This window comes from Plectropomus leopardus, chromosome 17, assembly GCF_008729295.1.
Source record: "Plectropomus leopardus isolate mb chromosome 17, YSFRI_Pleo_2.0, whole genome shotgun sequence".
Classification (NCBI taxonomy): Eukaryota; Metazoa; Chordata; class Actinopteri; order Perciformes; family Serranidae; genus Plectropomus; species Plectropomus leopardus.
Genome location: NC_056479.1, coordinates 26,093,962 through 26,120,863, shown reverse-complemented (window position 1 = coordinate 26,120,863; position 26,902 = coordinate 26,093,962). Strand labels below are relative to the sequence as shown.

The following is a 26,902-nucleotide window of genomic DNA, read 5'->3' as shown; positions in this document are numbered from 1 at the left end:
CCAAGAGCAACTTAGGAAGAAATGATTAAAAAAAAGCACAGAATTAGTTAAAAAAAATTAATTTAAAAAAATGTAAAGAAAACTTCCTGAAAACTAGCAGGAATAAAGTAAAAAAAAACAAACGAACATGACAAAAACAAAGCAAAAACAAGTGAGTGAGCTGAAAAAGGTGCTTATTAATAATCATAATAATAATAACAATTATAATTATAATTGTTATTATTATTATGTAAAATTGTTTTAAATATTTGATGATGCAATTTGCGGGCCGTTTTCTTGCCAGGTTGCTCATTGTCTTTTTTTTTTCTTCAAATTTGCTAAGTGTTCAAAGGGTTACAAGACCATTTTTCCAGCCCTGAAATGCCTCCTTCAACAAACAAAAAAGTCACACCATTTATCTTTGCCAGAAACTGAAACATGCCTGTGGTTATTTATGGTGGAGACAGGGTCGTGCATTTTCTCCCACTCACTCAAGGAGACTCAAGGAAAAATATTTGTTGCTCTGGGGAGGGTCATGATATAATAAAGCAGCCCCCAGCCACCCCCTACTCTGATAAATAAAGTACAGCCCCTTAAAATGTTTTATTAATAAATGTCATGCATTTTGTTTTTGCCCTCCCTTGAAATTCATTTTTAATCCCAGTTTACTCTCCGTGATATCAACAAAAACACCCTTAATAATTTAAAGCTCGCCTAAAACGGTATGCAAAGTGTTTTCTGAAGGGACAAAAAAAGTTATTAAACATGCATTTCGATGGTTTCATCCTCATCTCTAATGGTGCGTTTGAGAAGACTGATTGCAAAAGATGAACAGCCAGAGGCAACAACCCCCCACCTCCTCCCCCTCCCTCACCCCTCCTCCTCCTCTCTCCTCCCCTCTCCTCCTCCATCCATCCACGCTCCCTTTTCTCCTCTGCTGGATGGTGCGTTAGGAGCGCGCGCAGGACGGCACCGGGGGCTTCCCTTGTGTCTGATGGAGACGGGCTGAGGAGGGACCAGGTCCGGCCGGCACCTCGAGGATCCCGCAGGGAGAGGACTCGGCTCCCGCTGCTGCTGTAAGAGCCGGGGGGAGCGGGCACGAAACACGGGAGCGAGAGGGGGAGACACCGGAGGTACCGGGGCCATTAATAACCTGTTGTTTGTGTGTTTTTGTTTTTAATTCGAGGCAAAAAGCGCGCACAGAAACGCACAGATGGATCTAAAAGCGACATTTAAGCCTTGTTGGATTTTATTTGGATTGTTTTAATGATGATTTTGGAAAAAAAAAAGAAGCGAAGGGAGCATATTTATGTGTGTGTGTGTATCCTCTACTGCTCAGCCGTCGTGTTTTTACCTTTGATTAATTACATTTTTTTATTCCCACACGCGCCGGTTTTAGAGCCTAAAAAGCAAAACACATGAGCTTAATTATTTGGAGTTAAAATACGTTTATGGCAAATATTTATTCTCCAGATTGTTTGCTTCAGACGTAACATTAAGTGCTTTTTCTCACTCTGAATGCTCATTTCATTATTATATATGTAAACAATAGAAACTGCAGCGTGATATTAGACTGCAATTCAATTATGGTCGCAGACTGGAGGCTTTTAATTTAAAGAAGGAAGGCTGAGAGCGCCGCCTCAAGTCTGGAGACAGAAACTGCACTGTGTGCTCTGTATGTGAGAGGCAAGTGAATTTGCATCATTATTAGATTTTAAAAAAGCTTTTCTTAATAAGCTTCCAGTAAGCAGCCTCTGTTCAGTCACACAAATGCCTCTTTTTCCATCTGCACTGGAGGCCACGATGAGCCCAAATTACAGAGATGATAACCTTCTTACATCATCTGACACTTTCCCAGACAGCTGGGGGTTTAAAATAGGATCTCACCCTAAAGACAGTTTCCAGGACTGAGCTGCTTTATTTCGTGATGCAGGGCATCAGAGGTGAGGGGGCCGCAGGGTGCATGTGTGTGTGTGTGTGTATGTGTGTGTGGTGATGATAGAGCTGGATTGTGCCTAAGTGTTTGTGCAGCCACACAGGTGTGCAGGTTTGTGCTGTTTAGTGTTTGCATATGGAGCGTAATGTCAATAGCCATTTATATTGATCCAGCTTGCAACAATAGCAGCTCCCTGTTGACCCGAGTGAATGAAAGCAGGTTATTGAGCCACATTTCAGCTGCTCCACTGACAGAAGGAGGAGAAGTGTTTTCATTAGGACCCACAGTGTGTTTGTCTGTAGGTGATGTTGCATGATAGAGCTGAGCGTTTGGTTGATTAACCAATTAGTTGATCAACAGCATTTTTGTTAGTAAGAGGCTAGCACATTAGGATTTTACTTCTCTCTGCTTTCATAGGTGTAGATTTTGAAGGGGACGCAGGGGACACGTCCCCCTTAATATTTGGAATATGTGCAGAAAATTACAGAAGCAGAGGACTTGTATTTTGACAAAAGTTAAGACATAAACACCATGAAATTGGTGCAGAAAAGGCACAGATTGGTGCATAAAAATTCACCACGATGCAGGAAAAAAAATGCTCAAAATTTTCTGGTGGAGGATCCCGTTTTATGTTTTTCTGTGCCCTTGCCTGCTCCTTTAACCATGAAATGTGTAAACAGAGTTGTGTTTACATGTGAATTGCTTGCATAATAGGGGCCAGATTAATTGATAATAAAATTAATCATTAGTTGCAGCCCTTTTTGCGTGATGATAAATGCTGCAAATCCCATTAGTGTCCCTCCCACTTTCATTTTAAATTTTTTCAAGTTTTGGTTGCTAACAAGTGGCTAAAAGAGACTAGAGAACATCATTGCGCTGAACACGGCTTTACAGCCTCGTTGTGGTGGCGACGTTAAGTCATGTGATCGTGGAGTAGTTTGTTATAGTTTGTTATAGCAAGAATACTCAACTTGCTTTGCTGAGGGGCCACTTTTGCAAAATGACACGAGGCGCGGGGCCAGTCACAGCATCCCCATACAATTTCTCTAAGATTTTATGACATTTCTAGGATTTCGGGACATTTCTCGGATTTTAGGACATTTTAAGATTTAACGACATTTCTTGAAATTTAAGGACATTTCCAGGATTTTAGGGCATTTCTGAGATTTTAGGACATAAAGGATTTTAGGCCATTAGTGGTTTAGCCAGGACCTCAGTCAGGTTGTGTGGGAGATCCTCCACTGACACTTTTTTGATAAACAAGCTCTATTTTGATGCTCTTTGGCACCTTACATATACTAAAAGTACAAAATATTTCCCAGTATGAATCCCTTTATTTACATTGTGAATTTGAAAATAGTTGGGGGGCACCTGGCACCCAATCAGGGGCCATAAGTTGAATATCACTGGTTTAAAGACTAATGTTAGCTTTTTAACTCTAGCTTCATTTGTAAAGATTCTCTTGCTGAACAAAACCTGTAAATATCATAAACGTTTGTTTACCACAGAGCTTATATTCTGCAATAATCCAAAATCCAATTAAAAAATCCCACAGGCTTTATGTGGAGGGAAGCAGGACAAAGCTAACTTCTGTGTCGGCCTACAAAAAGACGTCATTCCTGCAGCACTCTATAAAAGCAGTCCTGTACATCTGCAGGGCTGCTTTAATAAAGGGCATACACTTTTGTTTAAGTCTTTACTGGTTAATATACTTTGAATGTCCCAGAATTCATTAGCTAATGTAGAAGCTTTATGTCAGACAATTTATCTAAACCTATTTTTACAGGCTTGTTCTCTTAAACTAAAAATCCCAGCCAAACTAATTACATATATTTGCTGCTGAGCTGCAACTACGATTATCTTCATTATGGATTGGTCTATTGATTTTTTTTCTCAGATCATTCGTCAATCAATTGTTTAGTCTATTTAATGTCAGAAAATAGTGGAAAAAGGTCTGTCACAATTTCCTGCACACCAAAATGATGCCTTTAGGTTGCAGGTTTTCTCCGAATTGCACTCAAAACCCCAAAAATATTCAATATACAAAGATATAAAACAGAGAAAAATATCAATTTCTCACATTAGGGTAGTTTGAACCAGTAAAGGTTTGATATTTTTGCTTAATTGATCATCAGAATTGTGACTGATTAATTTTCTGTCCGTCTCTTCTCCTCTAGTACAATAACAGATATTGCAGTGCCTGTTTATTGAACGCAGAGCTGCTTTTTCTCTCACCTTGTCTGTCTCCCGTGCATCCTTTGTCACTCTCATTTAATATGCGTCTCACACATTCACAAACACAGCAAACGGAGTTTCTTTGGAGTGTCTAACCTTGACTTCTGTCACTTTCAGTACGACACTGACAGATTGTTGTTGTTTTTTTTTTATCTGCTTCTTCCTTCACATTTTAATTCTGTTTCTGTCTCCTGTTGTTTCTTCCCACAGATCCTCCATCATCTGAAGGTCTCCCGCCTCTCTTCCAGGGTGTGTCTCAGGGATTGTGCTTAACATGCACGCTCCCAAGAGTGTGTAGCCTGCATCGCCAAGAGAAGTCTTAAGAGTGTGTGTTAGTGTGTGTGTAGTTGAAGTGCAGACATGGGCTCGGTGGGAGCAGAGCGCCGCAGGCCTACACCGGCCCAGACGCCCGAGGAGAGGGATGTATGGAGGGATGGAGGGAGAGCTGGATGGAGGGATGCAGGGAGGGAGGGGTGGAGGGAGGGGAGAGAGAGCGGCGTGGTGCAGAGCTACAGCTTCGACTCGTACCAACTGGAAGAGGAGGAGATCAGTAAAGACGCCCCGGAGCGAGGAGTGCTGGCTTTGTCCGAGCCTGGTGAGGGAGTTTCTGTTCTCTATCCGTGTGTGTGTGTGTGTGTGTGTGTGTGTGTGTGCGTGCTGGTTTTATAAATAGACAAGGAACAAGGAAAGAGATCGATGTATCAACAACTACAATTTATCAAAGTGAAAAAAGAAGACCACGCGAACATCCTTCTACTCCAAAACACAGGAAAAACAAAGTGTTTAGATATTAATCTCGTCTGTTTTAACGGCTCTGTCTTAGACACTCTTAACTGCAAAACATTGTTGCATTATGCCCTATATTTATATATACAGGAGGTGGACAGAATATTATAAACATATGTGCTGTAATAGGGTATTTTACATATTTACTGCCAGGCCCCGCTAATTATTCCAGAGAAATAAAGGTGGTTTGACACATAATTTCTTCTTAAATACAAAAACTAGGGATACAGAAACTGATAACCAATAATAATAAAGAACAGATAATTTGTTGATTGTTCAGAGATGGGAAGGGGAAAACAAATGTGACAGAAGTTTCATGTTAAGTAATAATGTTATTCGTTGTGTTCAAATTACTGGAACGTAGGTCTGTTGTAGTGGAGTCAAACAACAGCCCCTCCAGCTCTCTGGTGATCTTTTCACGTGTACAGTTGTACAGATGAGGAAGAGCGGGCTTGATGGCACAGGGTCCACAGTTTTCAGCATGTGGACAAACCCGGGCTTATATATGGGCACCGTATCTTTACGAATGTGCAGCGTGACTGCATCAGTAACAGCTTTGCAGCGGGTCGCTTTCCTGTCATACGGGACACAGTGAGAGAATGATTCCAGTAGTGTCGGCTGCATTTTAACGGGTGTTTGTGGGGTGATGCTCTTGTGCATCTCAGAGTGAGACACATTTCTCCCACGTGGCTGCGTGCCTCTGTTTGAGATGTTGAAATAAATCGGTCATGCTGCTAAGCGTGCTGCTTTAGTTGTAGCCTTATAAACAAACTTTGCAGCGGACTGTGGTTTGTTTGAGACTTGACACTTCAAAACCAGTTCTAAACGCATAACGAGACTAACATGTTTTTTTTTGGGAACGTACTCTTCATTGTCATTAATGCTGGTTGTCATGGTGTTGTGTGTATGTGTGTGTGTCTCTTCGAGGTGAGGGCGCAGCCCACTGTGGCCTATGGAAGCCCAAAGAGAGCGGCGGAGGAAGTTAAAGAGAAACTTTAAGAAAAGATTTTCATTTTTAAAAATGTCACAAACCACAAATTCACATTTACTGATAAAATTGATTTACTGCCCAGCCCTAAAAGGGTTATTTGCGTCTTGTGTCAGCCACCACAGATCTCCTACACACTTGCGACATGGAAGAAGTTTCAGTTGGTTGCAATCTGCAATCTCTGCTAAGAAGTTATTATAGTCTGTATGTCCTCAATGTATAGATTTGGTGAAAATGATAATCACCGAAGAGAGGAAGTGAAACTAAACTAACTAGCTTCCATTTAATTTGTAAAATAGTCAGCCTACAGCTGCGTCTTCCTGACTGGACTGGAACAGCTAGTGAACAAACAACATAAACAATACAAGGTGTGCTTGTTGAAAAAAGGAGAAAAAAACATCTTTTAGTTGACAGTGCGTCTCCTAGCAACACCCACGCTTAAATGTCAGTCAGCCACCCGGAGGCTTGAAACCACCGTTTCCACAAATACATCCAGGTTTTATCCTCTGTTGAAAATTATGCACAACAGCTGCAGCATCATTAGAGAACCTCACACTCAAAGTGAGGAGACTTTATTTTTCAGCCCCTTTAAATATATTCCAAAACAAAACCGCGCTGAGAATAAGTCACATCATTTTGTAAAACTGAAGTAAATCAAAGACGTGTCTGTGCATGTTTTCTGTCCATGATGGCAGAGGCTGAGAGAATAAAAACAGAAGCAGAGAAAGTGACTAAAAAAAGTGTTTATCAAAAACAGGATGCAGGCCTGTTAACAGAAAATTGCAGTGTTGCCTAGTTACTGAGGTTGCACAAAGGGCACATTAATCAGATTGCAAGTGACCAAGGATACACAGCGAGGGGCCGAGATTATAAAAAAAAAACCCTCGCTCTTCTCTTCCTCCGCTGCCTCTATGTCTCTCTCTCCTGCAGCTGTCAGTCTCAACATCTCAGCCAGCGTACGACCAACTAAACAGAAGAGTAAGCAGTCTGCTTTCTCCCCTGAAGAATAAAAGAGACACAGAGGTCTGGAAAGACAGACTCAAAGACTGAATTAGTCATTACAGTCCCGCACCTACTTTACAATCTGTGCTTCTACTGAGGAGCTTTAGGAACGTTATTATGAGGTGAGAAGGGTTCAGAGAAAAGGAAGAGTTGTGTTATTTTTATTTTGGCAGAAGCTAGAGCACTCACTCTATAAACAAATGACTCGGCTCTTCCAAAAAATGAAAAATAAATAATGTAACAGTTTGCACCAGCTATTTTTGAGTTATGACAACTTCTGATGAATCCACATGCTACGAGTGCACTACATTTCCTGACCATAACCAAATAGTTTTATTTCCAAAACTAACCACCAACCCGATTTTACTGCCACGATTGTACCACTCAAAGACAGGTGGGTTATTTTTGCAACATCTAGGATATATTCCTAAACATAAGCAAGTAGTTTTGTTGCCTAAACCCAGCTGAAGACCTCTTCTTCTGCTGTGTTTGTGCCGCTCAAAGCCAGTTCAATCAACAATCTTTTGTTAACCATGACCAACTAGTTTTGATGCCTAAACCTAACCACTGACCCCTTCATAGCACTGCATTCATGCCATTCAAAGCCTGGTGCTTTTTAGGCGACATCTGGGATCTTTTCTGAACCGTAACTGAGTAGTTTTGTGGCCAAAACCTCACTACTGACCCCTTCTACGTCAAGATACAATGCAAAAGGCTGCTCTGGTGTCATTTTATTAACACCAGGGCTTCTGCCAAAGCAGCAAAATATGATAACGTTGCAAAGACTGTTGAAAAAGCCAAGAGACACAGAGCAGACATGTGGCCAGGCGTTACACATCAGAGCTTTAACCAGGCTGCACCAGTTTAACTCTGTTATGTTTGTGTGATTCGGGTGTTGCAGTTTTTTTCTTAGTCAAGACGACAGTTTAAAGAAAGTCCCTGAATATGAATGTTACAAAGGGAAAATCCACCATAAAAGACTTCTGCACTGTCAATTTCTGCACTGAAATGTCAGTCACACGTTGTGGGCGGTGCTGCAGTGTCTTCATTGGATTTTCTGTTAATGAGGTTTGAGTTTCTGCAGGCGCTGATCTTTTCTTGTGTCTGTGCAGCCATGGTGATGCTCACTGCTCATTTCTAACTGCACAAGTAAAGCAGCGTGTTTTATTTAACCCAGAAACATCAAACGCAATAGAACAGCAGAAACAGAAAAGCTTCCAGGAGCTGCATGTTATATATGCACTGAAATCGGCATTTATTTATAAGAAAATAATGTGGATTACCGAGGAGCTAAAAGCAGGTCCCAGATGCCATAATACCAAATTATATAAAACATTAAGAAGGGAAATAAATTTGTGTTTTCTCTCCTTTAGTGAGCTGTGAAATATAAATGCTCAGAAATGGTTTGGAGCAGTTAATAGTGGGCTGACAGGATTAGGAGAGGATTATGAACAGTTATATAAAGAACCTGCACATCACACTTTCACCATGAAACCGAATCAGCTGCAAAACACAAAAGTCCAGTTTTTAGCTGAAACTACTCAGCAGCTTGTCCATGATCAGCAGTTCCTCTGATCAATCTCTGACCAGCTCTACAGAAACGAGGCCCTCTGCTGCATTAACTGCTCCATCAGTGGAGCGGAGGCGTCGCTGCTGCAGCTTCATTCATCCCGATTGGCCTTAATGAAGCTCTTTGGCTTCAGACCTGATTTGGAGTCATTTTTATCCAGGCCGTTTGAGTGCGATTTCAAACAATTTGAATTATCTAACCTTTGACTCATTTGCTTCCTGCTCAGACTTTGAGGAGCCGATCCCTGATGACCGTTACCATGGCATCTACTTTGCCATGCTATTGGCTGGCGTGGGTTTCCTGCTTCCCTACAACAGCTTCATCACTGATGTGGACTACCTGCACCACAAGTTTGAAGGTATAAATATGCATGAACTGCACCTATAGAGAATGCATGAATTTTGCACACACACCAGGGGCCAAATGCATAAAATTCTGTGTAAAATTCATGACAAACAGTGTGTGTGCACAAAGATAGAAATATGCACCAAGCAGCAAACCTCCGAGGCTGGAAAATGAAGCCAATAAAGAAGTTCCAAAAACTGTAGTTCATTTAACGGCCACCTGAAGCTGGGTCCAAAATAGAGTCAATCCCAATAGACTCCTATGTGAAAAAACTTTAACAAAAATTAACATGTTTACTGCCTGGGAAAAATCAGTCTTGGTCTCTAGAGCGAATTTCAACATTTGTGACGACTATACAGGGGTTAACTTTTTTTTTTAACTGCATTGCTGTGAATATTTCTAGTCTCTGTGCCATTAATTCATCACATTTCTGAAAACCGTTACTGCGTTAAAATATCAATCATCATTAAGATTAAATGTCAGAGGGATGATTAATGATTCATTAATAGTGCTCATGTTGAAACTGACTTCATTAACACTTTGAAACCTGAGAAAATGTGTTTTGATTTCTTCTTGGTCGTTGCCTTTTTTCTGTGTTTTCAAAAGAAATCAAACCAATCAATGCTTGATGTCACTTCAGGTTTCAAAGAGTTGAGTACTTGTTGTGCTTGTGTGTGTTTTTTAGGGACATCCATAGTGTTTGACATGAGTCTGACGTACATCCTGGTGGCTCTGCTGGCTGTCATCCTCAACAACGTGCTGGTGGAGAGACTCAGCATGCACACCAGAATCACTGTGGGTAAGTCAAACACTAACCCGCTGACGGACAGAGCTTTAATTGTGAAAAACTTTCTCATTATGGGAACTTCTGCTCTTACTCATCTATTAATGACCCTCTGGGAACCTCAGCGCTTATCAGGGCAGGATACGCAGAGCAGAAACAGGGAAGACGGGATAAAGAGAAAAGAGAAAAATACACTCTCCCATAGTTTTCTTGTGAGTTTTATTTAAAAAAAAAAAATTGTTCAAAGACTGAACTCACAAGGGACTGTCTTTCAAGAGAAAGTGTTTTTCTTTTCACTTTTTAAAATCTTGCATCATCCTCTGTTTTGCTGTCAGTGTTCAAAACATTTTTAGAGCAAACACTCGGCGCTATTTAAGTAAACCATTCTGAGACGAGCGAGCACATTCAGGCAGCAGGTTTGTTAAAACCTGAAACTGGAGAGATTAAATTTAACCCCAAAATTATTAATTAAAAAGCTTGATGCTACTACACGTCTTTGCAAATGTTATAGCCTACCCCATATGGAAATATATTCTTTAAAAATGTATGTTCTCCCCTGAGGAGAATTTCGAAATCATTACACACACGGTGCATGTAAGAGCATCGTTTCACCGCCGAACCCTCTGCAGCTTAAAATAGCTCTGCCTGCATCCTTGAGGAAATGTCTTTTGAAGTGTGTTGTCTGCCGGAGCGCTCGTCTCTGGAGTTAATAAACTCAGGATCGGCCTTCAGATGGAAGCGATACCGCCCGAGCGTCGGCCCCTGTCAAATACGTGTTCAGTCATGCGGTCTGAACGTGACCTGGTTCAGTGGCGACTCCTCACTGGTCTGTGTGTCTCTCTCCGCAGGTTACATCTTAGCTCTCGGGCCGCTGGTCTTTGTCAGCGTGTTTGACGTGTGGCTGGCAAAGTTCACCACCAGGCAGGCTTATATCATCAACCTGGTGTCAGTGGGAGTGGTGGCCTTCGGATGCACAGGTACCACTAATAATCATTGTCTTTTGTTATTTGTTTCTAAAGAGAAAGTGCTGCAGGAATGAGTCCTAAAACATGGGAATGACTTAGCATTTTTGCATTTCTGGTCCCCTCGTCTCAAAGTCTACTTTTAGTTAGATGTTTGCAAAAACGGTCTGTGGTTCACACAAGCTGAAGAGATTTCCATATTTTGTTCAACGACATAAAATACATCTGTAAATGCCCCATTTTGACGCTTTTACGTGTCTTTAAGGAGTCCCATCTTTTGGGTACGAGCTCCTCTTCATTTTGAGCTGGTGTCAGTATTTTGAGTCGAATCCCCACGTTGAGTATCACTCTCAAGCTCCTCCGTGGTTGTTTGTTTTGGTGCATTGTGTAGACGCCTCCTCAGCCTCGCAGATGGATGCAAAGTGTTCAAATGATGTAAACAAAATCAATCAAAGAGCGTAATATGAAACGATAGACCTCCATTTTCATCCAAAAATCTGGGGCTGTGTCACAGGGGCAGCAAGCTGAGCAAAAGTACTCCAGATGATCTCCCAGGCAACACTTTCCAGATCTTCCCATGTAAACAGTTGAACCAAATCATCAGATTGATTTCAATCAGATTGAGTAAAAGTGTGTATGTAAACACAGCTATCGAATGCTCATAATAATACACTCTAATTCCGTGACAGCATCCTAACTATTTTTAGCAAAAAAGTTTTTTGCCCACACCGTTTAGTTGCAAAAGATGCTTGTTAACAGCACAAGACGCATTGTGACTTTGTAGAAAAGCTGCCGTGAAATTGAGCATTTCAGACCACAGCAATCCAAAAACCAGCCCTCGAAATCCTGGAGGGACTGATATATATTTATATGGTAAGTAAACGCTCAGTCAGAGCTGTCAAAAGAACAGCAACAGTGGAGGCTTCAGTCCTCAGCTGCTGCTAATGACTCTCAAACACGGCGCCAGTTTCCTGGTGGCGACAGAGAGTGTGAACACGGAGCGTTCAGCCTCTCAGCCGACAGTAACGGTTTAATTAGCGGAGGTCCGGAGGTCAGAGCGGCTTCTCCCCGGTGGTGTCTGGAGGTTCAGGAAGTGGTGCCTTTAAATAAATTGTGTTGTTACAGTGTTGACTGTTTGCACTGATAAACACTTTCTCATCCGTCCCCAGTGCAGCAGTCCAGTTTCTATGGTTACATGGGGATGCTGCCCAAGAGGTACACACAGGGGGTGATGACTGGAGAGAGTAAGTACGCTCACACAGAAAACAAATTACACATCCCTGCTGTCCTTTCCGTCACCCTCTTCCTGTTCTCTTCCTCGCAGGTACGGCAGGTGTGATCATCTCGCTGTCGCGCATCTTCACAAAGCTGCTGATCCCCGACGAGAGGAGGAACACGCTCATCTTCTTCCTCGTCTCCATCAGCATGGAGATGCTCTGTTTCCTGCTTCACCTGCTGGTTCGACGCTCCCAGTTCGTCCGCTACTACACCAACCTCGCCCAGGGCAAAGGTCCGAGCAAAGGTCACGACCCGCGCGACAACGGGACGGCATACAGAGTTCACCACGATGTCACCGCAGAGGAAGTAAGATTTGTAAGTTTGTGGACAGATTATCGGCTATACCGCGCTTATGTGCAACCCTGTCTTCTAGAAATTACATTTTTATGTCACTTAACTATTTTCATAAATAAGTTGTGGTGACATTTTAACTGCTGCCTGTTTTTGGCATTTTGGTAGTCTACTAGAGTGATGAATCAATTAATTAATGGTTTTTTCAGTCTATGAGAAAAAAATTGCTGTAAAAAAAATCAGAAAACAGAATAGAAAATTTCTAATAAAAAAATCATCAAAAATGTTTAAAGGAATAAATATTCCAAAAGTTTTTCTCTAAAATAACCCCAAATTTTAAGGGAAAACAATCACCATAATTTTGAAGAAAAAATAATATCAAAGGTTTTTAGGAATTACCTAAAACTTGAAAGGAAAAAAAATTGCAGAAATTTTTCAAAGAAAAAATGCCACCAAACCCATTGCATTATTATGTTTTATTTCAATGAGTTTTAAGCATACATGTTATTCATATTTTGCCAATTAAATATAATAGGCGGTAATTTCTCTTATCTGCGAATCTTGAACTAATGACTAAGGAGAAATCTGGACTCAGTGGCTGCAGCAGTTGGGAACCATTGTTCTAGGAGACAGGGCTGGTGTGTGCTGGTGTGTGTGTGTGTGTGTGTGTGTGTGTTGTGTATGCATACAATGAAAATACTGAACATATATATTTAGTCATGCTTGTAGCGTAGCTCTGTGAATAGAAATGTCGGTCACTAATCCACTACTATTTCGACATCTATTGCCATGAAATTGTGTAAAGGCATTCATGATCCCCAGAGGATGAATCCTGCAGACTTTGTTGATTCTGACTTTTTCCTGTAGCACCAGCATGACGCTCACACTTCTGGTTTTCAGTGAAACCTCTAAACATTGGCTGAGAATCTCTCATTAAAGCTTCGACATGTTTCATTCATTAAATCCTTCATAAATGTTGCACCAACAAACTGTTTCTAAACCCAGACAGGGAGGAAATGTCAGGCGTCTAAACTGTGGAGTCATGCAACTCCCGTTTCCTTGTTGATTTCTGTGAGGAGAGCGCGTCTGTTTTATGTTTGAGCGTGCACGCAGGGATCGAGGGCTGTGTGGGTTTTGAAAACGCACTATCATTTATTTAAGCTGCGGGCTGCTTTTTGGCTGCCAGTCAGAGATGGAAATATTGAGAGAGAAGGAGAAAGGGATTCTGGGAGGGGTTATTAGGGATGAGAGTGGTGCGGGGTGATGCGGAAAAAAAGATGAAGACAGATGAAGTTTTAGAGAGAAAGGGAGAAGTCGAGGCCTCCTGCGGATAGAGAGAGAAAATGAGTCACGACACTGAGAGGAAAAAAGGTTGGGAGAAATCCAAAACGTCCTCATAACTAGACGAAAGAATATTTGCCAATGACTCCCAAAATGAGATATACGGCTGCTGGAGAGTACCAGAGACAAGGGCACGCACTAACAGCCGCAGTCTGAAACACGCAGTTAATGTTGTGAAAAAGACGCAGTTATGCACCAAAACTACAAGGTTAGGTTTAAAAAAATTCTCACTGTTTCGGTTAAAAAGAGTAAGTTTGTATGTGTAACTTAGGTCACGAGCGTGAAGCGAAGCTGCTCTCAGTTGAGTATGTTATGAAAGATTTTATGTTACTGGGCCGGTCTGTCCCGAGAGGAACATGATGACACCAGATCCAAACAACAAATGAGTGCCCGAATATGTTATCATGTAACATCGCAGCTCTCTGTCCTCACAGAATTAGCGGTCGACCGATATTGGTAGTAATCTACGACATCTATTGCACGTCTGTCCGTCTTCTTCCATTTTGTCCCTGTTACAGGGTTTTTTGGGGGAGTTTTCCTTGGGCGATGTGAGGGTCTAAGGACAGAGGGATGTTGTATGTTATTAAGCCCTCTGAGGCAAACTGTGTTTTGTGATAATGGACTTTATAAATAAAATTGAATTGAATTGAATACAGATACCGGTTATTAGTAGTTACCGATGAACGATATTTGGAAGCGATATGCATATACGCATATATGCGTATATATGCATTTTCAATAAAATAGAAAATCTTTCTATCAGTATTTAGGATTAGGAATATAACAAACTCCAACACAAAACTTAGTTTAAATGCGGTTAGAAAATGTGCAAACTACCTTCCCTGGTGCACACTTTTTCATTAATTAATTTTGTCGGCTGATTAAAATGAAACGCTGATACAGATACAGTAATCAGCCACGCTGATAATCTGGCGACCCCTACTACAGGTACTAGAAGTAGTTGCCTTACACTAAATATTAATGTGGGTGGTAATCCAGTGTTACAAGGATTTTCTGTAAACGGTAACAGATTATTGTTATAAATAAATTCTGTTGCGTGCTTTGGTCAGCTAGATAATCTATAAACAAACTACAGTAACATGACTTCAACGTCGCCACCACGACGCGGCTGTAGAGCCATGTTCGATGTGGTGGCGTTCTATAGTCTCATTTAGACATCGAAAAGTTTTAAATTCACAACAGGGGTATTTACTGATGGATTTATGTCATAGAAAAAAACATGAACGTCTCGTAGGCTTTTGTTAACCACAGATGTTATTTTCAGGATACAACCAAAAACTTGTTGACTTCAAAACGAGGAAAGCGAGAGTGCAATAATGCTCATTTCAGGGTTTTAGGACTCATTACTGCTTCACTCTTTAAGCTGCTTTTACAGGCGACCTGTAATGTTTTTTTGGGGAGGTCGGTCTGGAGAAAACTGCTGAGGCAAAGAGGTGAGACAGAGGGGGAAGACGCAGCACTGAAAGACAAAAACAGAGAGAGGGGGCAGAGGGCAAGACACCAGACACGACAATAAAAGAGAAACGTGACTGAAAAATGACAGAAGAGGAGATAAATCCACTTTGTATTCATGCTTGAAGCAGCACTTCTTAGCCTGAAGACATGGAGCTAATATTCCTCGTCTCACTGTGAGTGTGTTCAGAGCCTTCACAGGAAGACACATCACCTCAGGCTGTCATCTTTTCATGTGTGCGTGTTTGTGTTTGTTCGCCATTACGCTCAAGACAAGTGTGTGAGGGACGCCCCCCTGTGTTTGACAGTAATGTGTGTGTCCGTGTGTGTGTGCGTGTGTGTTTCTGTGTGTAGTGCTCTGCGTCTGGGGGCTGATTCAGGCAGCTCTTTGTTCTGGTTGCCGGGGGAAACCGAGCGCTCATACGAAGGGATAATCAAGAAGAGTGGTGCCTTCTGGCCCGCAAGTCCCACTAATCAACTAATGGATCGGTGTGTGTGTGTGTCTGAGTGTGTGTTTGTGTGTGTGTGTGTGATGTGCATGTGAAAAAATGTGTTTGGCAAGAAGAATAACTAGAAGGATGTTCCTGCATGTTTGGATGAGGTCGAAATGTGTGTGTGTGTGTGTGTGTGTGTGTGTGTGTGTACATTTACTTGCTACAGAGTGAGGACCACAAAACATTTTTAACCAGCAGAGTGAGGGCATTTTTGGAAAGTGGGGACATCCATTTCTTCAAAGGCCTGTTTGAGGGCGAAGACTTGGTTTTAACAATCACGTTACAATTAAGTTTAGGTCACGGTAGAGCAGCACAATTAAACAAATATTAATAACAATTTTGGCTTCCCATAATTAAACGAACGTGATTGGCCGGGATGTTAAAAATACATGAAACTCTGCTGTGTAACCAATCAAGCGCTCCCAAAACTAACAGCGGCCTCCACTTTTGACGAGCTGTTCTGCAGCTATATGTGCACCCTGCAGCGTCAGCCTGAATGTTGCCACTGCAGACGGCAAAATGAAAACCAGCCGCTGTTTGGACATAGAAGAGAATAAATCATACGGGAAGACACATAAGACATTTGTCTGCGAAAAGCAACACAACTAACTTGTTAAACCAAAAAATCTGCAGTACGATGAATGTATAAATAAATGTATAAGGGCTGTATGAAGGCCGTCAAGAATAACATCACTAATGTTACCATGGCAACTTAATGTTAATCGGCGTCCTTGTTGGGTACTGTGTGTCTGCCTGTTAAGTTGGACATTTTTGTTATTGTTGTTGTTTTTGTTTTGGGGGTTTGTCTAATTTGATTTGATTTTGATTACATTTTCCTTTTTTCCTTTTTTTCTGACTGTGGATCCTTATTTATCTATATAATTTGTATTTTTTGTATAAAGATAAAAGTTGGTAGCCTATATTTGAATGTTGTCATTGTCCTTGTCCAGCGACAATGCAGATTCCCAGTGTAATCAAAGATAACTGTCTTATTTTGATGCAAATTAGTTTTTTGCATAAGCAAAAGTGAAGCAGTACTGTGTTAATTTAATTTTGGGTAAAGATTTTGGTACAGTTTTATTTATATTTAGGAGATGCCCTGTGAATAAGAACAGTCTTATTTCAATGCAACGATTTGCACAAAAAACAAACTATGATCTTAATGTTGATCAAAATAATTGAGATTTTGAATTTGGCCGTTATTGTGCAGTTCTATGTTAAGGGTTGGTGTTCGGCATCTTGTTGTGATGGTTCAGGTTAGGCTAAAAGGCTGGGGGGTGTATTCTGTTGACGGGGTCTCACAAAGATAGAAGCACAGGAATCTGTGTGTGTGTGTGTGTGTGTGTGTCTCCCAGCCTCATTTGCAGTCCAGTCTCTCCGACATCATTATGTCAACCTGCAGCCACTGACCGTTTAATAGCCGCTGCCATGAAATGCTGATGTCATGCAGCCGGGAAGCCATTCTTAATGAAAAAAGCTGAAAGTTCAAAACCACTGCAGGCTGATATTTTCATTTACTGTGAGATGGCTACCTCTAGTGTTTTCTTAATGAACTGTTGATGTCCTTCGAAAGGCCTTGAAATTATTCTCAGGAAACGAGGAGCAAAATGATAATGTTTTATTTAAAAGGTCGTATGATGTTTTGATGATTTTGGTTTAAAATTGAAGAGCTGATGCAATTTAAGTGCCAGATTTTCTGTTGTTATGTGTTTTTTTTTTAATTTTTTATTTAGGTGAACTATTTTTTCTCTTGTTTTGTGTCTAACTGACTAATGGAAACAACTATTTTTGAAACTGGTCCAGTACTGAGAGATCTCTGCTGCCATGAAACAGGCTGCAATGTTACCTTGCAGGGCATGTTTGCACCTTCAGTTTACAACAACTAAAAGTATTTGTTTTTACCACTGACAGGCTCAGATGTTATATTTGACAAGATAATGGTAAGGATCCATACAGTGAAAGACCTTACTAAAAGAATAAAATCATTTGTTTAACTAGAAACAGCCCTAAAATCGCCATTACCAAACTCACCAGACTCCATTAAATAAACAGTAATTTAAGTGTGTATAAAGTCAGCTTATTTTCAAACCTAACTATGAAAGTTGAGGGTTTATTTAATCTGAACCAGAGTTTGTGTTTTTTAGGAGCAGTGGAATGACAAACCAAGATGGTTTTGCGAGTTTTATTTTGTTTCTGTTGACTTCAAATGAAGAATGTTTTACATTATAAAATGATTACTGTTGTTGTTTATTTAAACGCTAAACCGATAGTGATTTGCTGTTGGCTGTTTCTGGTTAACCAAACGGCCTTGGCCCTTTTTTCTGCGGGTCGCCCCCCTCTCTCTCCCCCTTTCACACTTAACAGCTGTCCTATTAATAAAAGGCAAAAATGCCCCAAAAACGAAACAAAGGGATCTTACTCTTTTTTTTTTAATAAAAAAAGTAAATTAAAAATAAATTAACAGACAATAAAATACATTTGCGCATAACATACAAACATAACTAACATAACAGGTGTGGTGAAAATAGGGAGATCATGCAGAACATTATTCAATCATGTGGGATGGGAGATTCTCCATGTAGTTGATAAAAGGTTGCTATGTTTTATATAAAAAATATTTTATTTATTTGTGAGTAAGTTATCTTTGATAGAAGAAAACAAAAGGATCTTACTATTTTTTTTAAAAAAAACATCTATCTCTGTAGGAATCTTCTTTCTTCATGATTTTGTCAGATACACCAAAAATCTGAGCCTGTCAGTGAGAAACGAGCACTTAGTGGATGAAAATCCACACTGCGAACACGCTCCGATAGGTTACATTGCAGCCTGTTTTGCTGCTGTCGGCTGCAGCAGTCTCGCTCATTACTAAACTAATTTTAAAATTGTTGTCTCCAGATCACAAAAACATGAAAAAAAAAGGGTCCAGCTGAAAAAGTATCTCTGTGTCTCTCTTCAGGGAAATGGTGGAGCAGCACCAACAGAGGACAGTGTCGAGGACTTTGAGGGTGGGACGTATGTGCGATTCGATGCCCCGAAAGCAAAGATAAGAAGGAGCTGGCCTGGTGTCCGCGGTACTCTCTGTTTTAATCCCGTGTACTCACTGCTCAATTACCCTCTGACTCCAGCAGACGGATTTGAAATTTAAATGCATCCCCTGGTGATTCAGAGGAGTTCTCAGTGAATTAACCTGCTCGAATGAGAGCTTTAGGTTTCTAAATATCACCCTGTGTGTGTGTGTGTGTGTGTGTGTGTGTGTGTGTGTGTGTGTGTGTGTGTTCTCTATCCAGACATGATCTTGCATCGTTACGTGGTGTCCCGTGTGATCTGGGCCTACATGCTGTCAATCGCAGTGACCTACAGCATCACTCTGTGTCTGTTCCCCGGCCTCGAGTCGGAGATTCGGAACCCCATGTTAGGAGAGTGGCTCCCCATCCTCATCATGGCCACCTTCAACATGTCTGACTTTGTTGGCAAGGTGAGACATACATTGTATGTTGTAAATGCAATCGCCAGAAGTAAAAAAAAGAACTAATGCAAGGCTATGAACAAACTTCTCTACAGTTGCATGATTCATCGTCGCCACCACAGCGACCTGTAAAGTCGTCTTTGGTGTGATTATGTTCTGTAGTCACATTGAGCCACTTCTTAGAAACTGACATTTTTTAAGGCACATAAGAGCTTAAAAGCAAAGTTCGTGAATGGGGTATTTACTAGGGGTCAACAGATTATCAGCCTGACTAAAAATCAAACAAGTGCCAGTGGAGGATTCTCCACAGCCCCACCAGAGGTCCTAAGGCCCTAATGTCCAAAAATCTGAGAAACGTCCTAAAATTCTAGAAACCTCCTTAAATCCTAGAAATGTCCTAAAATCCATAAACATCCTAAAATCTGAGAAATGTCCTAAAATAATAGAAATGCCCTGACATCTTGAAAACCTCCTAAAATTCTAGAAACCTTAAATCCTAGAAACTTCCTAAAATCCTAGAAACATCCTAAATGCCAAAAATGTCCTTAGATCCTAAAAAGGTGTTAAAATCAGAGAAAGTCCTAAAATCCCAGAAATGTCTGAAAAATCCCAGAAATCTCTAAAATCCGTTCTGTAATCTACGGTCCTGATTTCGACTGCATTGAAAACTGGGAAAACAATGAGATTTCGGAGCTTCTTACCCTTCAAGCTGAGGATGAGGGCGGATAAATGATCATTATTGTCATGTTATTGCTTTGTTATTATTCAAACGTGCTGCCAACTCCTAGATTATATGTCACACTAGAGATCGACACCGTTGTGTTTAACATCACTCCTGTCACACCTCTTTTGCTTCCACAATGCCGGCATGCCGTCTAAAAATCACACACTAGGGCTTCATACTGCCAGGTTGTTTGGTTCTGTGTAAAAATGCCAAGGAGGCAAACAGACGGCCCCTAGAGAGTGAGCAAAAAGGGCTTTTGATTTTGGGGTGAACTGTCCCTTTAAAAGGACAACGTCACAGAGGCTCTTCTTATAAGTAGCACAGAGTGAAATGAGTGAAGAGTTGAGGCGTTTCAGTGAGGGGTCACTGTTTCAGGTCTTTGTAGTGAATGAATCAACTGAAACTTTTAATCTGAGGGAGACAAAAATAGGATTTTGGAACGTGAATTTAAAAAGTCACAACCATCCCCAGGGGAAATACGCCCTTACCTAGAATTATAAAACCGACTGATCAAATACCAGCATTCATAATTTGTGACTGTAACCTCGTCTTTTATGTTCTAAATCCACGTAGCTCTCGGCGATCTTTATCATTTCACACCTCCTGAGATTCTGGGATTTAATTGTCATCCGGCTTTTCAGCACTTCGGAAACAGCAAAGAGACAAAGTCACACTGTAACACCGACGCTGACCTTGTGAAATTGTTGAAAGGAGTCGCTCCATTTATTAAACCTGAGAGTAAGAATGAAAAAAAAGTCGGGTTTATTTTTGGATAATTGCACTTGGCTCAAAGGCTTTATCCGAATATTCAGAAATGAAAGCTTATCTGGTGTCCTTAAGTCATAATTTTGACTTTGAAAGGAAAAAAGTTGTTGGAGTGAAAGTTGTTCTGATTTTACGCTTTGACTGCAAATTTAGCATTTTGTTGAAATGGGGGTAAGAAAAGATAAGGAGGGAGACAAGAAATTAAAGAGGAAAGAGGAAAGGGAAATTAAGGTAGCTTAAAGGTAAAAAGAAAAAAGTCATGATAAGAAAGAGGGAGGTGCAGAGTGAGGAAAATTATTTTTCTTCTGCAATTATGTCTTATTTATTGTGCTCTCTGGCAAGTGCCATAAGCAGCAAGGGCTTAGAGCAGTGATACTAAACTTAGGGCATGGGGGCCAAATCTGGCCTCTGATAGTGTGCCGTGTGGCCCCCCAACCATTTTATAATTCACAAGAAAAATTAAGTTATTCACACTGAGAATTGTTTTTGTATTTTTATGATACATACAGTGCCAGAGTGCATAAAACTGCATCAAAATATCTTGTTAATTGAAAAAATAAACAGAGGAGGATTCTCCATACCTCCGACACAGGTCCGAGCTAAGCCCCGAATGTCCTAAAATCCTAGAAACGTCCTAAAATCCAAGAAATGTCCTAAAGGCCGAGAAATGTCTTAAAATCTGAGAGGCATCCTAAAATCCTACAAATGTCCCAAAATCCAAGAAATGTCCCCAAATCCAAGAAATGTCCTAAACTTTGAGAAATGTCCTAAAAGCTTAGAAATATCCAAAAGTCCAAGAAACACCCTAAATTCATAGAAATGTCCTAAAATCCTAAAAACTTCCTACAGAGCCAAAAAAATTCTGAAAATCCGAGAGACATCCAAATGTCCTGAAACGTCCTCAAATATTAGACACGCTCTGCAATCAAAGAAACGTCCTAAAATCACAGAAACATGTCTGGGGCTGCTGCGACTGGCCCCTGGCCGCCTGTTATTTTGCATAAGTGGCCCCCAGCAAAGCGAGCTGAGTGTCCCTGGCTTACAGTGTTACTGCAGAACCGTTTATAACCTTCATTTATAACTTTTAGGACTTATACTTGTTTCAAAAAATTTCTGGCGACAGAGCAGAAGAGAATTAAACCTCCAGCATCACTGAAACGCTCCTCGCTCTCTCCTCAGATTCTGGCAGCGCTGCCGTACGATTGGTCCGGGGGCCGCCTGCTCTTCTTCTCCTGCCTCAGGGTGGTCTTCATCCCTCTGTTTGTCATGTGCGTGTACCCGGCCAGCGCGCCCACCCTGTCCCACCCCGCCTGGCCCTGCCTCTTCTCCCTCCTCATGGGAGTCACCAACGGATACTTCGGCTCTGTGCCGATGATCCAGGCCGCAGGCAAAGTGCCGCCAGAGCAGAGGGAGCTGGCAGGTGAGTTATTCGCCTCGGTAAATAAGTGTATGATGAAAAAGATTGTTTATAAAGGTTTTTAAATTCCTCTACATGGATTAATTGATTCACATAAAAAGAATAAAGTAAAAATTAAAGTAATTTATCATGACAAAAATAGCAAACTTGCCAACTATTTATTTATTTATCTATTTACGTATCATTTTTATATATTTTTCTAGTTACTTTAGGTCACTCTACATGGACAACAGTTAATATTAAAACCACTTTGCACATAAAACCACTAAAGCATAGCTTAAAAATAGCTTTACCTGACTTGTTATCAGTGTGTATGCTAAAAAAAATATTACATTATATATTTTGAATTTATCTAGGTCACTCTTCATAAACAGCAGTTAATATGGCTTAATACCATATTACAGCTATATTGTAGATATAATATATAGATATTTAATACTTGAATTAATTAAAAAAAAGTTTCTTACTATTAACCAAATGTTGACGTTTGCCTGCCATTTTTCTACATTTATGACCTGAGTCATAAAATAAAGTTGGTATCAGTGTGAGTAGTATTGTATACTGGCCTGGCATACTTTAAAGTTAAGAGTTTGCTTGTTTTTTCACAGCTAATGGACACATATATGCTAAAATGCACAACTGCTAAAAGTAAATGATACTTACTGGGAACAAAATAACAAAACATATATTTTTTACACTTAACATATGATCAGAAATTGCTATTAAATACATAAATAAAAAAAGTTTGACATTGACTTTCGTGTTTATGCATTTATGTCCCAGTTGTTGACTTGTTTTTCCCGACCTGATGTGAACTTTCCCAGTAGGAAAGTCGTCATTCGGATTATTCCGACATCATTTGGATGCAGCATCAGTCACTGTCTCAGGGTGTTTTTGTTTAAAGACGCCGTCCACTCTGGATGAGCCTGTCCTCTCTCTGCATCAGTCCCCTCTCTGTGTCTCTGTGTCTCTCCAGGAAACACCATGACGGTCTCCTACATGACAGGCCTGATGGTGGGCTCCGCCGTGGCGTACGCTGCTTACAGCTTCACCGCTCCAGCTTCAGGAACACGCCTGTCCACGCTCAACATACACACACCTGCCAACGCTACTGGATTCTGAATGTCCACACAGTAAAACAGAAAAAACACACACACATGAACACACACCTGCAGCCATTTACACACACGAGAACCCGGCACAGCGCAGACTGATCATGTTTACACTCTGAGAGACTGATTCTCCTTTGGTCATAATTTGACTCATTGGATGAAGAAACGTGGTGAAGACACAAAAAAATATGTCAAACAGTAAAAACGTAGCAGATTTCTCTCTCGCCTGCCGGTCCACCGACCTTCAGATGTCACGCTGTGATGAACTTTTCCCAGGAGGTGACAAACGGGAGCCGTGCGTCTGTCGGAGGGCCGACAGGAGCCCTCTGAGCGTCTCACAGTGAAATTATTGTCTGCATGTGTGTGTGTGTGTGTGCGAACAGACCGGCTGACATTTGTACAGTGTAAAGTCAAGTGGTGTTTCCCCGCAGGGAGCGAAGGGCTCGCAGTTTTCGAGGAGGCCTCGTGTCACGGGTCACTTACGTGTATGTTACATTTCACCATGTTGATATTCAGAGAGGAGAGATGATGTCAGTGTGGATGTTTCGGTTGATTCAGATGTTTTCTCGTTATAATCGCTGACTGATAGAGTCAGGGTCGGAAATTAGCAGCAGCCAGATGCAGGTAAAATATGCAAATAGCTGCTAGATTTGCTTCTCTCACCAGCCAAAAAAAACCAATATAAATCGACTCAGATTTTGGCGGGTAGATTTTGGAGTCCACCAGCCAAAGAGGCGGGTGGACAAAAAAGTTCATTTCCAACCCTGTAGAGCCGTGATCAGGCCTGAAAAATAAGGCCCGACTTTACATAAATCTCTATAGTTTCTGTCCAAACCAGAGCGCATAGATCGATTAAATAGCAACATTTCCACTGCAAAAAGAATTTAAACGATAATTTTAAACAATTTATTATAAGCTAAAGTCAACTAAAGTCTTTTCTGTTCAGTAACAGACATTTGCACCTTTTAATTAAACTCTTTATTTCAACATTTCCATTAACTATAATGGGTCGATCGCCACACAGTTTATACTTTATTTATGACGTTACACAGACTTTAAAGGGCCAGACAAACAAAACCAACATCAAAGAATTAGCAGCAACAAAGGTGGATTGTTGAAACCTCACGCCACTTGTGTTTCGATTCAAAAAATTTTCAATGAACCCATCGAAAAGATGAAAGCAAAGGGGCAGTAAGTGTGTGCGGTCTCCAAACCAGCAGGTGGCGGTCGTCTGTTTTCGTCACTTAAAAACTGGAGGACCAACAGGACGGATTTAAAACGCTAGTTAGTCAGTTAGCACATTAACAACAAAACCCGATGTTGAAAGGACAAATTTAAATTGCCGTGTGCTGGTGAACAGCAACTTAAACAATTACACAACATTTCTGCTGAAGAGCTCAACGGCTAAAAAAAATAAACCTTATTTGTTTACTTTCCTCGCTTTCTCTTATCGTGCGATGATCTTAACTGCCAATCACAGTGATTTCATTTACCAACTTCGCCACCTCCAATGCCAATTTGACATGTTGGATCAGCTGATAAAAGCTGAAAAGCACCGACTAGTGCCAAAAGTGCGAGACACACCACAAAAATTAGAGCGACAGTGCTAACTGGTAGTCTGACCAACAACCGGCGGTCAGCTTGGTGTGTCAGGGCCTTAAAATCAGCATTTTTTAGAAATTACAGCCCGAGGTTCAGGCCCAAACGGGTTCAGGCAGAGGACCAAAGCTCTACTGACGGCAACATTTAAACACTACAAGAGGAGCAACTTAAAGGAGCCCATTTTATTTACAGTGAAACAGAGTTCAGAGCGTCGAATATGTGGCATTATGAGACAGATTAAAATGACTCAAAATGCAAACAGTTATTTTTCCAGAACGAAATCCAGTCACCCGAAATCACATCTGATTAATATGTTAAGTTCAACCTTAAATTAAAAAGTGATTGAAAATATTCTGTTTTACATGATGAGAAAAGAGGGGGGATTTGATTAAACTCCCAAAAAGATTTTTTTTTTTTAATGTATTTAGAAAAGTGATAAGTAACAATTTAACACTGAATTAGAACTTGAAAGTGTTTTTTTTTTATAAAACTGTGCCTTAAAAGGAGTTACAGTTTTCATTCATGACATGCATTTTTATTATTTTTGTTAAATTATTGCATTTTTTAAAAAAATATTCATCCTTTTTTGTAAACAGTCAACACATCACCTGAACTTTAACTTGATTGGCTTCCCTTGACAAAAAAAAATATTGATATCTTTCCATGTGGTTTGTCTATATTAAGCTGATTTTCTGATGAATTAAAAAAGCAGCAACTGTATTTATTTTCAATAATTAAGACCACTATTCTTATCAGCCTTATATACTGTATCTAAAGAGAGAAATGAATAATGTTAAACCTTTGGAGTTGTTAGGAGTATGTGCATTAGAAGCTGCTGCGCTTTGTTCTTTTTATTTAAAATAATGCTAAAAAAAGACGAGAAACGGCAGATTTGTGTCACACTTCTTGCACCCTCTGATGGACGGAAAGAGAACAAAATGCTGGTATGAGTGAAAAAGGGACATGATAGCTGTATCTTTAGTTGTGTTTTTTTAAAAACTGGTTTGTGTCCCTCAGATTGATGTCAAATCCATGTGATGATGTGGGATATTATGAGAGAAAATATGTGCCAAAAAGTCTGTTTCTGATCAGCAGCTGAGAAAAGATCGAATGTAATAAACAGTTTAACAGGATGGAAACTGGAAATATATAAAGATTAAAATGGACTCAATGCGGTGAAGAGCTCCTATTTTATTCATGCGAGAGCCTCTATAAAATATCAGATTCGTGTATTTTGTGGCTTTCCTCAGTAGCACCTGTTTCTTTTTTTCTCTCAGCTTCCCCACGATTCCTGTTGATTAATTTTTCAGCCATGAGAGGATCTCCCGGCGTTGCAGAGTTCAGACTTTATACATTATGGAGAAAACCGGCCGTAAAGTGCACTACATTATGTAGGTGCCGGCTTGAATGGAGCCTAATGTCAGCGCTGTGTGAAGAATGGTACGCTGCCATTTGGGAGCTAACCCCATTACTGTGTGTATGTCCCGCCGCGCTGACGGCGCCACATCGCCTCAGGACTCGCTGCTCTCAGTGAGGTTTGAAGGTTTTTTTCAGTTATTTTTGGTCACATGTGTCATTAAAGGACATGAAATGTCTCTTTCCCTCTCTGTCTCTCTCTGATGGAAACCTCAGGGACGTTCGAGAGAAGGGAGACCCCAAAACGATGCGTGTTAAACCGGTATTTGTTTCAACACTTCAGGATAATTTAAGTTTGACATCTTGGGAAATACACTTATTCACTTTCTTGCAGAGATTTAGACAGAAGGATTGTTATCACTCTCTTGTCTGTATGCTTAGCATGAAGAATGGAAACACGGGGAAACAGCCACCCTGGCTCTGTTCAAAGGTAAAAACTAAAATCCAAATATCAGCACTAAGGCCGATTTTTTTTACTTTTAGACAGAGCCAGGCTAGCTGTTTCCCCATTTACTTTTTTTTTTTTTTCAAATTATTATAAACAGAACAAACATTCACAAACACCATCCCTCCCATCCTGCATAACAAACTCTGTAAGAGGGAAAACAATTTTAAAAAAAAGAATGAATTAATAAATTATAATGATATTTGTAATTATAAAATAAGTTAATTAATTTTAAAAAAAGAAACACAAAAAAACAAATCCACTTACACAGCAATACTAACATAGGCTGCATACCTTAATGCATTTAAACCAAAAATCAAATAAATATTAACCTTGACTAAATAACAACCACAAATGTATTAAACAGTCATCGTCCTATTTTCTCTTCCCATTACTAACCATCTACTCTGACTGTAGTATAAGTAAAAATCTCGAGTAATGGTGATAAAACCTTTTTATCTAATCACTGGCATCCACACAGTTAAGTCATT

At 40.4% G+C, this 26,902-nt stretch overlaps 1 protein-coding gene across 2 annotated transcripts; it reads left to right on the top strand.

Annotated features, from left to right (window-relative positions):
• The first annotated feature begins 992 nt into the window (after positions 1-992).
• Positions 993-24,363, top strand: slc29a4a (solute carrier family 29 member 4a). 2 transcript variants are annotated; one of them, XM_042505502.1, is made up of 11 exons: positions 993-1,055; positions 4,361-4,745; positions 8,723-8,854; positions 9,527-9,640; positions 10,474-10,602; positions 11,757-11,831; positions 11,912-12,180; positions 18,421-18,535; positions 18,752-18,939; positions 21,599-21,839; positions 22,813-24,363. In XM_042505502.1, exons 2-11 carry the CDS (start codon positions 4,511-4,513, stop codon positions 22,956-22,958), a joined length of 1,644 nt encoding a protein of 547 aa, XP_042361436.1. In that variant the 5' UTR covers positions 993-1,055; positions 4,361-4,510; the 3' UTR covers positions 22,959-24,363. The 2 variants fall into 2 exon arrangements, with proteins under 2 accessions (XP_042361436.1, XP_042361435.1); XM_042505501.1 differs by lacking the exon at positions 993-1,055 and adding an exon at positions 1,070-1,112.
• The last annotated feature ends 2,539 nt before the right edge of the window (positions 24,364-26,902 follow it).

Coding starts and splice junctions, on each gene's coding strand:
- slc29a4a (XM_042505502.1), top strand. CDS start 4,511: ATGGGCTCGGTGGGAGCAGAGCGCCGCAGGCCTACACCGGCCCAGACG. Junction 4,746..8,722: donor GCTGGCTTTGTCCGAGCCTG/GTGAGGGAGTTT, acceptor CTTCCTGCTCAG/ACTTTGAGGAGCCGATCCCT. Junction 8,855..9,526: donor CCTGCACCACAAGTTTGAAG/GTATAAATATGC, acceptor TGTGTTTTTTAG/GGACATCCATAGTGTTTGAC.